At 37.2% G+C, this 14,220-nt stretch overlaps 1 protein-coding gene across 3 annotated transcripts in view; it reads right to left on the bottom strand.

The window, feature by feature from the left end:
- Positions 1 to 14,220, bottom strand: part of PAWR (pro-apoptotic WT1 regulator) — an 80,535-nt gene that overhangs the window by 2,467 nt on the left and 63,848 nt on the right. For all 3 annotated transcript variants that reach the window (XM_062016067.1, XM_062016063.1, XM_062016072.1), the window contains 2 exons: positions 5,239 to 5,386; positions 3,781 to 3,885 (listed from right to left, as the gene is read on the bottom strand). In XM_062016067.1, the coding sequence (XP_061872051.1) occupies positions 3,781 to 3,885; positions 5,239 to 5,386 (253 nt within the window). The remainder of the gene's footprint in view (positions 1 to 3,780; positions 3,886 to 5,238; positions 5,387 to 14,220) is intronic.

Raw genomic sequence — 14,220 nt, 5'->3', positions numbered from 1 at the left:
CACTATTACTTTATTGTTTTATCAATGTGGAATGAAGAAAGGACCAACCCTGGAGATGTTTAAAAGCTGTGTAGATGTGGCACTTAGGGATGTGGTTTAGTGGTGGATGTGGCAGTGCTGGGTTAATGGTTGGACTTGATCTTAAAGGTCTTTTCCAGCCTAAACAATTCTGTGATTCTGTGACTGGCAGAAATTCCTCTTTGCCTCACAAAAGTAATGCTGCATCACAGTATGAATAATTCCAGGAAAAGCATTTAACCATTCCAATATAACAAATAAAAGTGACATAAATACATAAACACGGCAAGTTTTGACGGATACCTACTATAAAGTTTACTATGTAATTATAAGATACACTTTTTCTCCCTTGTGCAGTTCAGATCAATAATCAATTGGAAGATAAAACCCTTTTTCAATAAAGTGATGTTTTTAGTTCAGTATACATATACTGTTTGAACTTGTTAACTGCATCACCAGATGCCTCAATTAAAGCTTACCTAAAAACCTTCTGTTTAAAATACCTACAATTTGCTAAAAAAATAAATTAAAAATGGAATGCTATGTTTTTAGCATAAACATTTCACAAATATTACTACAAGTAAGGGTTTCTTGAATATGGACTAGGAAGAATAACTATCGGAGTTTAAACATCTACAGAAACAATAGACCGAGACATGCAGGTGGGTTTTGCCACTCTGAAATTTAAATTTTGTTATGGTTAAAAAAAAAAGCAATACCCAGGAAAGCTTGGACATACCAAAGGAATCAACAACTACACAACTGACACTAATTGCTCTGTAAATCCTTCCTGACAGACTCTCTCCAAACACACATTTAACTGAAATGACATCTCGGTGAGGTCAGAGATGACCTAGTGCAAACTAGTCAACAGTTGAAATTAGCCTACAAACATTTAAATGTCTTGAGATGCCTTTCCCTTCCAACATTTAAGGGTTTTATGAAGCAATTACCCCTTTCTTACAAAAAATGTGGCAGACATACTTTAGTGGCTACATGTGCTGAGGTGAAAGGACGCCATGTGGCAGACTTTTCTGTTTCCTCAGTATCAATGAAGCTCATGTTCCTTAAGTATCTTTGTGATGTACTGACTGATGTCAGTAAAATATCATTAAATGTATTTACTTAAATTGAGGAAAAGCCCGAGTTTTCAAAGATTTTTTAAGTTTTCAAGATTCTTGAAAAAAAGAACTTTTCAAGTATAACATAAGATTTTGCCAATCAATGATACATCCATGGCTATGAACCGACTGAAAATACTAGAAAGACCATTTGAGTATGAGGACCGAGCAGTCAGAAACTCAAGCAATAAATGGCATTGAATTATTAAGACTTTTTGAAATTGAATTCTTTCCACATCCACGGAACTTAAGATGCAGCAACTGTATATTCTGATGAAAGATAAATACCATCAATGCACAGATGGTCAAATTCAGAGTCCCCTATTTAGATTGCCTACCAGCAAAAAACATCTCCGCATATGCTCTCTAAGTAAACTTTAGTCCTTGTCCTTTTATCTGAGCAGAAAGTTGAAGATCAAAACTGTTCTTCATGCAAAGCATTCAGTCCTGGTGTCTGGTTACTTTGCAAGAGTAACATTCTATGAAGAACAGATGGATGTCCAAGTGCTGGCTGTCATGATCTCAGTTATGACAACAAACCTCAGGCAAATATAACTGCCCTATTAACTTCAACAACCTTCTAGCATGGGGATGATACAGTATTTCTGTAGCTTTTAAAAAATATTCTAAAACTTTCCTCATAGATAGCCAATACAGAACCAATCATAAATCCTGTGGTAATATAAAGCAAAGTAAAGCTGTATGTGTTTTAATGGAAGCATCACTTGAGACATTGGATCAAACAATTGTAAGACAACAAATTATGATCCTGGCTATAAAGTCAAAAGGTATCTCTGTCTCCATTAAGAAAAGCCCAAGGGATGCAAGCATAAACAATCTGCACTGCAATTAAGCCAATAGACAGTGTTATAGCTACAATAAATTCTGAATTAGAGAAAAAAACCCTCTCTTCCGTCTCTAAGAGAAGTTATCTAGAGAACACCAGTAAGATGCCTTTGTAGATCTCATGGCAAAGTACCATTTCAGTCATTGTATACAATCTTGGTCTATGTTTTGTTTCCACACAACAAGCAGAAATTGCAATCATACTTAACACAGGCAAGGCACGGGCATTGCTCGACTTCACTACAAATGTTCAAAGACAGTTTCTAGACAGACATTTGATAGATTTAACTTAGAATAGAATAATTTCAGCTCGAAGAGACCTTTAAGATCAAATCCAGCCTTTGTCCCAGCCCTATCAACCACTAGACCATTCCCCATCCACCCCTCTCTTGAACACTTCCAGCAATGGTGACTCCACCATCTCCCTGGGCAGTCCATTCCAATGCCTCACAACCCTTTCAGTAAAGAAATTCCTTCTAATATCCAGCCTGATCCTCCTCTGGCTCAATTTTCAAGTACACACAAAACATTACTTTTGGAAAAGCAAAGCTCACAGTCAAGATCTTCAAACACAGGCTTTCAGAGATTTAGATTATTTTGATTTGTTCTTGTTGACCTCAGAGAGGAAGTCAGGTGTGACCAGCAGTATTAAGTAGCTTTGCCATCCATTACGTAGAAGGAATGAACACTTGCCTTGACTGTAATAAGGTCATCAGCTTAGATGTGACAGATTCTTAGCAGAATGGAAGAGCATAAAGATCAGTTCCTAAATTAAAACAGAAATCTCTCCAAAACAGATCAAACTTCCTTAACGCTACAGATTAACTTCTAGCTTTCTTTATTAAAAACATATCTGTTTCAGAATAAAATTACCTCCTTTCATTTTCTAGATTAGTTTGGAAATTTGTGAATGCTGTCCTCTGCCATTACAAATAAACACTGCAAAATGAAAGTTTGTCACAGTGTACATAAAGGTATTGCTTCCCTTCACTGCTGAACTGACTGAAGTCATTTCTGAATCTTTTTTCAGGATTTTTATGGGAATGTCTTCACTGGACTAGTAGACGCATATTTCCCTTGTACATCCAGGCTCCACATCTCAGCCAGGAAGTACAAGATGAGGTCACTAATCCACTCAATGAAAGCTTTCCAGTCTGTCCTTAAAATTGGGACTTGTTAAATCTGGTACCTTCTAACAACTTTAAAATCTCTCATCCTGTCCCATTCCCAAGCATGTCTCACTTTTCTACTCCCTCTTTTCCTGCCTACACACCTTGCCTGAGTGAGGCTAGTAAAGAGCATGAAAATATAAAGATATAAAGCACTTACTCCCAAATCTTTCTAAGATCATCTAAGCAATTAAAAACTGACTAAAACAAAATAAAATTTATAGCTACTTTGTCTAACAAAAGCCATGGGTAACATTTTCTTGAGAAAATGGTCAAAAGCCCAATTTAATTATTTTCTGGTATGGTACATATTGAGTTTGGAAAGAAGAGGCAGTACAGAAGCCTTGCTTTTATAACCTTATTCTATGAACACTTGCAGCAACAAGAAATTTGAGTACTCTGATAATACAGAACGCAATGGAACTTAATCATGACAAACAGCAGTCACCTGTAAATAAAACTTCTTGCCATGTCTCTTGAAAAGTTATACAAATATTTAAAAACTTCCACACTTTATTCTCTTCTGACCTTGCTCAGTGGATGTGGGCACCTGAAGAATAGCATAGAGAATGCAGAGACTTTTATCCCTTCCGTATATAGCAGCATATAAGAAAGTATGTGCTTACTCTGTTTAATAGGTCAATTTCTTCCTTCAGCTTTCCAATTAGTTCCTCTTTGTCCTGTGTCATCTTCATTAATCTTGCATTTTCCTGTCTCTCCTTGGCAAGTTCCTAAAACCAGGATGTGCAATGAAGTTATAAATGTAATTTTTAGTTTTAAGAAGTGGTTTTAAGTTATTAATATTTAAAACACAGAGAAACCCCCCCCACACTTACCTATAATTCCTTTCTTACAGCGAGTCAAAGCCACATCTTCAAGCCCTTACGTTTCAAGGAGCTAAAGAATCGTGTCTAAGAAAATATTTTACCTGCAGTAAACCTGTGTGATATCTCTGGAATCAGAGATAATGTGGTAATTAATATCTAACTTAAACATGACCTTGAAAAATAGATAGAGGACCAAAACAGAAGGAAGTGAATGTAAAGTATCAGCTTCCAAATTTCTTATATTGAGAGGATTAGTTTGGTTTGTGGTGGGTTTTTTTTTCCCCCCTGCCTTTTAATACTAACATTAACAAGGAATGAAGGCTCACTGTTAGAACTGTGGACCTGAATATGATGAAAAAAATGAAAGTGTCCATGAGGAACTCGGTAAATTGCTTCAGGACATGGAAAGATAGACCTTAAATCCTCCTCTACTTTCTATTTTACTAGCAGTTGAATTATTTTGGAAGGAAGCTGATTTGGAAGGGAGGACTGTAGTGAACTTCACTCAAACTGGACTTCTCCAAGTCTTTTAAAAAAGAGTAATTTCTACAAAACATACTCTATATTCAATCTTTCCAAAAAGCTCTATTAAAACTGTGTTCACTTAGTAACTTTCAACTATATGAATTATAGTATTTGGCAAGTTTCCCACAAAAATCCACTTCAGAGGAAGACAGAGAAGCCACTAACAGATTACACAGATGACATTATTTAGCAAAATACTAGTTTAGGTGAAAAATTCAGCTTTACTATTGTTACATTTTCCCCAAACTATTTGTATGAAGAATGTCTGAAATAACTTTGTTTTAAATATACATTTTACATGTTTAAAATTTTAAGAAACAACTGAATAGCAATTACATTTTGTAATATTTCAGTACATTAAAAGAATCCAAAACAAGTAGTACATTAGGAAGAAGATTGCTAACTTTCTAAACAGACAGTTTAGAAAAGTTATTTGCCCTCTGTTGGTGTGTCACAAGGTACATATGAGAAATACACACAGCACTGCTGGCTCTCCAATATATTATCTTTACCTCAACTATTTCTCACTTATATACCAAATTAAAACTAAACATCTTGATTAGAAAGTTCACATTCTTCTCAGTCTGACTCTTTTACATTTTTATAGACATAACTATCTGTACTTCAAGCATTTAGCATAATATCTGTATATTTTACTTGGATATTTCCCCATGAAGTTTTAAAGGCACTTTATTTCAGATGTATGTCATGCAGATGTTAGCTGATACTTACCCTTTCAAGCTCCTCAATCCTCTTTTCCAAAGCATTGCTTGGTATGGAACTGCCAGAAGAATTTGCATCCCTGCTGTATCTGCTGTAAGTTGTCCTGTCTGTTCGGGAATATCTATTTGGAGCATCATCCTCTGGTGCATTAGCTGTGCTACAAAGGTTAAGAAGGCAAAAGAAACAGATAACTAGTTACACATCTAACAAAATGGAAATTGTAGAAGTAACAAGAGGTGCTTTCCAGAATACTCAATAGGTTTGTCTAGTATACTGCAGATAACTTATTTAACAGCTCTTATATTGCTAAGAACTTACTGAATTCTCAGGGAGTCATATGCTTGGGTAATGCAGCTTGAATCATAGTGGCAATCAATTTTAAACACATACTTATCCTGTTTTTAAAGACTGAAAAGTTTTATGAACTTGCACATTAAAAACAAGTCAAGCAACTTTATTTTAAAAAATAAAGTACAACTATAGAGTTTAAATCAAGTATGTTTTTTAAAAGATCAAAACATCAAGGACAAAAGACAAGTACATGTCCAAAATGTACTAAAAATGTAGATCAACACATTAATTTTATACCACTTCCAAATGTTTTACTTCAGAACTTGCATATACAGCACTTTGTCATAGCTCAGTTCTTAGGCACTCACCCATTAACTAGTAGTATGGTCTTGTTTTAGATCATGTGTCTATTGCTTAAAAATCATTGCCACGGAATCTTAACAGATAAACATTGCAAATGAACGTAACCTAGTTTTTAAAAAAGCTTATGGGTTCACCATTATGATTGCTATGTACATTATGACTGTCAAAAAATATATATAAAAAGCCAAGTATTTTCAAAGTCATCAATTTAACAGTGTTCTTCCCACAGCCATTTTCTTCCCAATAGCAACGTTATTTACCTTCAGTGTAGAGTCTAATGAATAATTAAGAGCAGCAGAACAGTGTGCTCTGGGACCAGGCAGAGAGATACAGGTTTCTTCCCTCCTCCATCCATCAAAAGCATACTTCTTAGACTTTGCAAATAGAAAGCTAAACTGTCAAAGACTAAAAAAAAAATCTTGTTCAGCCTTCACCAGGAGAACCTGAATGGAGATACTCAAAAACCATCTAGGATACTATCCTGGGCAAATGGCTCTAAGTGGCCCTGCTTGAGCAAGACAGTTGGACAAAATGCCCTCCAGAGATCCCTTCCAACCTCAACCAGTCTGTGAATTCTGTGAAATAAGTGTACAATAGTTTTCCAGAGCACTTAGAAAAAGTATGAAAAGCACTATGAGTATCCATATAACACTTCCTTTAAAACATAGAAGAGTATATGATTAACGTGTTCACTTAACATTTTTGCCTTTCATAACTCTAGAAAACCCCTGCTGACAATGTGCTGATCTAGATGCCCACACTACAAATCCAAAGCAAGAGTCCCTGCAAAAGGATGCTTTTTCATGGATATAATTACTGTTTTACTCTAGTATGTGTGAAGTTTCCAAGGCACACTGACACAATTGCAAGGAATTTTGTAGCTTAATGTTATTACCATATTTAGCACTGTTTATTCTTCAACTAGAAGATTTTAAAAAAAACCCCATCTCTAGGACCGGATACGCATGTTGCAACACAAGAGAAATATTTTAGCTTAACTCTATAAATTCTAGATTATTTAGCTTTTTGAAAGATGCGTTGCTTCATGCTATTAATGTCTCAAGGATAGACCACACAAAAAAGGCTCAGTTTTTCATCACTCAAAAATCAGCCCTTTTGCCAATACACTGGAGTGTCTTGACTCAGCTCCAGTGAGTGATTCTGGCAGAGGTTCCTACTAGAAAGTGAGAAGAAAGAATACCTAGAAAGGAAAGGTTCCATTAACAGCGAAAATGAGGAAATTGTCTGCATTTTCCTTAAACTGGCACTCAAAAATTTCCTCCCCTATCGCACTGGGGAGTAGACTCACCTGAACAGTACCAGCAGGTACAAAAGACCTACCATGAAGACTTTAAGGAAATAAGATTTAAAAAAACATTTAAGGAGGCATAAGTCCATAATGTTACACACGGAATGTGACAGGTACAATGTTCATTATTTTGGCTTTTATAACCAATGTCCAGTACACAGTAACAGCGAAAAAAAAGGTACCACCTGAGACACAATAAACATATCTTTGGCAAATAACGGAAGGTCAGTCTACAGAAACAAAGTCACTTTGTAAGCCTTAAACAAGAAAAATAAACTTATCTAGAATAAGAATATCACTGAACCTGGTGTCAAATGCTTCACTAAAGAGAAAATATCAATCAGTCACAACAAAGATATCTCTAAGGAAATAAGATTATATTTTAATGTAAATATACAATTTATTTCATATTTATATGTAACACTACTACTAATCTTTATAAACTGAAGAGCTCTGTATATGACTAAGAAAACAAACCAGGTTTCTGCTTTATTTTGGAGGAGCGGAGGAAAATGGACATTGGTATTGGCAGAACACATTTAGTTTGGGACTGCAACTGAAACCTTACTGAATAAAGGTTTACAAATACTTGCAACTTGGAAGTTGCTGGAATCTCACAAAAGGTATGAAAGAAAAGAAAGTCTATATTTTCAGTAGATGTGCACTGGGTAAAAGCGCTCATTAGCACCAGATGAAAAATGATAGGAGTCTGCAAGTTAAAAAAATCTGGAGTCGCTGCTCAAGAATGTAGTTCAAAATGTATTCCACTTTTTACCACTCATCCAACTTACGCACATACGACTGTTTCAACACTTGCAGATGAAACAACTAGCCAGAGGTTGTGGTTGCAGGAAACAGCATTTTTAACATTTTTTTTGAAGAAGAGTTTGTGTTTCTAGCCATTCGTACATGGAACTAGAGTATCCACCTGGAGAGCTGCAAATGAGAATGCCTCTGTATAGAAATCTCCCTCAGCACTGCTTCAAAAGAGCATGTTTGACAAGGTGTTTAATAAAATTCAACTTCTTGTTCCATCAGCTTACTTTCAATTAATCACCATCATTTTAAATGTGCATTCCTATACTAGAATACTGAGAACCAAAAATACTTCTGCAATTTAAAAAGGCTTGCTGTTAAAAGCTCTTTCTGGCTGTACTTAAATAAAAATCACATAGTTAAATCCACTCACATTGCACTTTGATTAGCCTTAAACAGAAACAAAAGTTTTGTTACAGAATGATGTTCTAGTAATTTCCTTTAATATGATCAATTATTCAACAGGAGCAGGTTTAACAGTAATATTATAGAAATAAGAATAAATCTTGCTCCTTCCAATGTTTATTTAGTTCTTTCAATGTTTTCCTGAAGCACTGTACAAACTACAGTTTCATCCAGTCAAAACCATCTAGCCAAAACCAGACTTCACTAATTTACTCTACAATAGATTTATTTTTATTGTCAGGATCTTGTAACTATACTTGATTGGAAAAATCCTGTCACTGAAATGCAGGAGCTGCCAAACACTTCTTTGGAAGAATAAGCATAAATAACGCAGTTTTTCAAAGTAGGACACTTTGGACTGTTGTTACTTCAGATTGCTTAAGCAAGTCTATGGCTTTCAGAGATGAGCTAAGTAAAACTGTGGCTTGGATGAGTAGACAGTGAGGTGGATCGAGAGCTGGCTGAATGGCAGAGCCCAGAGGGTGGTGATCAATGGCACAGAATCGAGTTTGAGGCCTGTGGCCAGTGGAGTTCCATAGGGATCGATTCTGGGGCCGGTCTTGTTCAACATCTTCATCAACAACCTGGATGAGGATGACATCAAACTGGGAGGACTGGCTGATTCCCCAGAAGGCTGTGCTGCCATTCAATGAGATTGACCTGAGAGCTGGGCAGAGAGGAACCTCATGAGGTTGAACAAGGAAAAGTGCAGAGTCCTGCATCTGGGAAGGAACAACCCCCTGCAGCAGTACAGGCTGGGGTTTGAACTGCTGAAGAGCAGCTCTGCAGAGAGAGACCTGGGAGTCCTGATTGACAATAAAACCATGAGCCAGCAATGTGCCTTCATGGCCAAGATGGCCAATGGCATTGTGGGATGCATCAAGAAGAGTGTGGCCAGCAGGTCAAGAGATGTTCTCCTCCCCCTCTCCTCTGCCCTGGTGAGGCCTCAGCTGGAGTAGTGTCCAGTTCTGGGCTCCTCAGCTCAAGAGGGACGGAGAACTTCTGGACAGAGTCCAGAGCAGGGCCACCAAGATGATCAGGGGAATGGAACATCTTCCATGTGAGGAAAGGCTGCAGGAACAGAGGCTGTTTAGTCTGGAGGAGATTGAAGGGGGATCTTATTAATATTTACAAATATCTAAATGGTGGGTGTCAGGAGGTTGGAACATCCCTTTTTTCTACTGTAGCTAGTAACAGGATGAAGCTGGAACACAAAAAGTTCCATTTAAATATAAGAAAAAACTATTTTATGGTGAGGGAGCAGTGGAACAGGCTGCCCAGAGGGGTTGTGGAATCAACTTCCTTGGAGGTCTTCAAGACCTGCCTGCTTCTGCAGGGGGGTTGGACTAGATGATCTCTAAAGGTTCCTTCCAACCCCTACCATTCGATGATTCTATGAAAAGTGGTCTTCTCTATGGCTGCATGTTCCTGGCCTCCTCCCCTTTTTCTGGCTCTGGTCTTCAGGTGATTGAGTAGGAAACCATTCAAGGAGCTGATTCAGTAAACCAACAGCCCAGCAAAGGAAGCCATTGACTTTTTATCACCCTATCCAGCTGTGTGAGCACTGTTTATTTGAAAAGTTGACATCTGCACAGTAGAGGTCCTAACGTAACAAAACAGGTAAGACAATGCCTCAACAGGCAACCTTTGCTCCAAAACTCCCAAATACAGGCAAGTCTGGGCACAGTGTTATGAAACGGTATTTTGTAGCTGTATTTTTTTTCTCTGATTAGTGAGACCAAGGTTAGACGATGGAATGTAAATTGTTATCGTTTAAGCTTTGGAGTAATTTAAAAACACTGATCAAGAGAATTTCATCAGCACTCTAACATTTCCTTCAGAGCACCTCCAACATCTGCTCCAAAGCACTAGCTTCTTCCCTTCATGTCATCTCTTCCTCCTCATTTATTTTTCAAGTCTTGCATTAATGTTAAACTCGAGTACAATATAGTCTTCTAGAATTAGTGGTCAATGGTCTCTGCCTGCTGGGTTCTATGTTAATGTGCTGTACTATCCTAAAAGAGACGGAAAAAACCTCTCTGACATTTTGTTCGGAAGTCATAAAGTCATACCATATTGTATTCGTTTTCACTAATAAACAAACTCATAAAGGGAACACACCCCTGAACCACTAAGATACTTATCTAACTCCTTCTGTAAACTGATCCAGCCTTAACAGTCTGATCCATGAATCATACAAAAATCTTCAGAGTTACTTTAAATTCTGATTTGCAGGGCTTTTTTTTCTATTTAAAACAGTTCTAAAAAGAAGCTGTGTTGGTTCAAAAACTATTAGATAAAACCTCTGTGCTTATAAAAATAGATCTATCTACACATACATATCTTGCTTTACTGTTACTTGCAAACAAATTTAGTTCACAGAACACAAGAGAAACATAATTCATGTTTACATGTAAATTACACTCAAATACAGAATATGCTTCATCATTCTCTGGTTTGAGAAATCAATGATAATACTAGCTATGCTGATAGCATCAGACCCGAATCAGAAAACCATTCCTACTAATGGCAATGTGCTTGTTGCTTTAAAATAACTACTCACAAAGTAGTGCAAAGACTAGTAGAGCCAGTTACAGTAGTAATAGTTTTGAAAGACCAAGATGAGGCATATCACATTAAGAAAAGCTCAGAGAAATATGAAACATGAGGAAGGGCTATTACAACTGAGAGATACTTATACGTTTAAATCATATGAAGCTCAGGACAGATAGCAACTCCCAAATAGTCTCATGAATGTGTTCTATGGCCTTCATGTCAGCATGACCTTGAAGATTGTGGTCATGCCTTTTAATACACTACTACTCCAAATCACAATAGAACCATCACTTTCTTTTGAAAATATTTTATGCAGTTAGTCATGCAGCTATAAAGGAACGCCTCCACAAACTTTTGGGGTGTGAGGGAAATTTTGAAATAAATTCAGAAAACAGAAAAAATACAATTACAGACTAAGACACTCATCCCAAACATTACTGCATAAGGAGTAGGCTCAGCTCATCCAAGCCAGCCAAAACAGTAGAATAACATCACAGCAGCCAGCAGAGTTCATTTGTAAACATGTCTTCCAGTCAATGGACACTCAGCGAAATTGGTTTCTCGGCAACATCATAAATGTTTAACCATGGATTGCTACATCTATATAAGGCCAAGTAGCCAGTATGTCTGATTAAATAGGTAGTAAAATCTGTGCAATTCCTTGAACTCTGGAACATACTGGTAGAAGAGAAGCTTCAAGCAGCTTATGGTCTCAGCTGAGCATTCTGGCACTCACATTCCAGCTCTAGGTGTAATTGACAGAATGTCATTTTCAGTTTCCAGAGAAATTCTACTGTATTTAGGACTTAAGTGAGACCTGAGTGGTCTCAATAAATATTACTCTAGTTGAGGCTGTTTTCCATAAGAACGTCCTTTACTGTAAATGTTAGAAGGGGAAAACAAACCAAACATTGTCCAAACAGCAGAGAACTCTGGTCCTGACTCTTTAGCACTCATACCAGAAAGTGAAACCATTGGGAGATACACTTTGTCCAAGTACTCTTTCCTGAAAAGTTACTTCAGGGGAGGCAGAAATTTTCAAGTGTATAGGAAAATCAATAGATACAGTTAACTTTAACAGTGGACATTGTATACTTGGTGTTTGTTAACACTGGGCACTGTACTGATTTCACAGGAAAGCAATCTTAGTTTTCAACATCAGGTTTGAAGACTATGCCATGAGTATGATCGATGGTAACACACATAACAAAACATTGAACACCGGCTCACAGCAAGGCAGATTCCTCCTAAATATTACATGAAAGACAGGGAAGTGCTGGAGAGAGTCCAGCACAGGGTCACCAAGATGATCAGGGGTATGGAACATCTTTCATATGAGGAAAGGCTGCAGGAACTGGGGCTGTTTAGTCTGGAGAAGAGGAGATTGAGGGGTGATCTTATTAACATTTATAAATATCTAAAGGGTGGGTGTCAGGAGGTTGGGACATCCCTTTTTTTCTATAGTAGATAGCAACACTACAAGGGGTAATGGGATGAAGCTGGAACACAAAAAGTTCCACTTAAATATAAGAAAAAACTATTTCACTCTGAGGGTGAGGGAGCAGTGGAACAGGCTGCCCAGAGGGGTTGTGGAGTCTCCTTCCTTGGAGGTCTTCAAGACCCGCCTGGACATGTTCCTATGCAACCTGATCTAGGTGAACCTGCTTCTGCACGGGGGTTGGACTAGATGATCTCTAAAGGTCCCTTCCAAACCCTACCATTCTATGATTCTATGATATGAGGCCAGTTCTGAGGAGGAAAATTGACTAACAAAAAATGTACATCCCATGTATAACTTAAGATGACTGAACAAAACAAGTCTTACTATATCATTTTTTAGCTTTGGAGATTCCAGTGTTTGCAATGCTAACCAGAAGAATTAGTTTATTTTCAAATAAGCCATGAATGTGATTGTGCAAACTTCTAATTATTACAATTCCACACGCAATCCAGTTTTTGCAAGTGTATAGTATGTGAACAGAGTAAAGATAAGGTTTATGAAAAGCCACAAAGCACTATGACATACACCTCTAAGTATTCACCAGACACACATTGCAATGAAATTCTGCACAGGGACTGAAGAGGAAGTGAAGACTAAACAAAAATGTGTCTGATTAGTAAGAAAGCAATAATGAAACTATATAGTTATTTAAGTTGTGACAATAAGTCCACCCATTCTGCAATGATGAAGTGATTAAAAAAGAACAGCATAGTAATAAAAAGCATCACTCCACTAGGTTTACAAGAACCCAGGAATATAAACATAAAAGATAGCACCATGCCAAGAAATCTGAAACATAGCAGGATAGGTTGTTATTTTTTATAAGAGTGACGTAACACTGGAACAGGTTGTGCAGGGAAATTGTGGATGCCTCATCATTGAAAGTGCTCAAGGTCAGGTTGGATGGGACTTTGATCAACCTAATTTAGTGAAAGATGTATCTGTCTATGGCAGGGGCCTGGACTGGATGATCTTTGAAGGCCCCTTCCAACTCAAATCATTCTATGATTCTATAGGTAAACAAGTCTGAAAGGTGGAAAACACACAAGACTAGATAATTGTAGGAGCTCTTTGCACTTACTTCTACAGCCAGGATATACATATACAGATGAATTAACCACCTATGCACATTACTTAAGTAAAGGATATCTAAAAGAGATTACATTCACATGTCAAAAATATGTTTACACCAATATCTTGCTTCAGTTGATGTATTTTAGACTCCATTATACCATTATTCTCCTAGTAATTGTGATAGCTGTGTCAATATTAATTCTATATGGGCAAAAATTTCACACACTCATTATGTGTACCACTAGCCTCTGAGAACCTGAGTTATGACCAAGGTCACACTTGGCTCAAAGACAAATAACAGGATATACTACATGTGGGCAGCATCACCTACAACTGAAATGGCAGTATGACAAAACCACAGAAATTTCTTTCAATATTACTGTGAAGAGTAGCAAAATTCTCTTCCTGCAGTAAACTTAAAAGACAGTGGTTCATAAATTAAATGTGCAACTACTAGCTCCTAAGTAACAGATGGTCAAGTTGGACATTTGGTTGGCAAAAACTCTTCTGCACTAGTAAGATCCAGGAAAACAGAGGCTGAATTTATTTTAAAATAGCAACATAATAGAGGGGTTTCTATAAGTTGTTGCATCTCTCAGGTCCTTACCCCAAAATCACACTATATATAAATACAGTAGCAGTATCAAGGCCTCTACCAGGACACAAAGCAGGACCG

Source organism: Colius striatus, chromosome 1 (assembly GCF_028858725.1).
Source record: "Colius striatus isolate bColStr4 chromosome 1, bColStr4.1.hap1, whole genome shotgun sequence".
NCBI classification, from domain to species: domain Eukaryota; kingdom Metazoa; phylum Chordata; class Aves; order Coliiformes; family Coliidae; genus Colius; species Colius striatus.
Note: the sequence above shows the minus strand (reverse complement) of the source record. Positions and strands in the feature narration are given on the sequence as shown.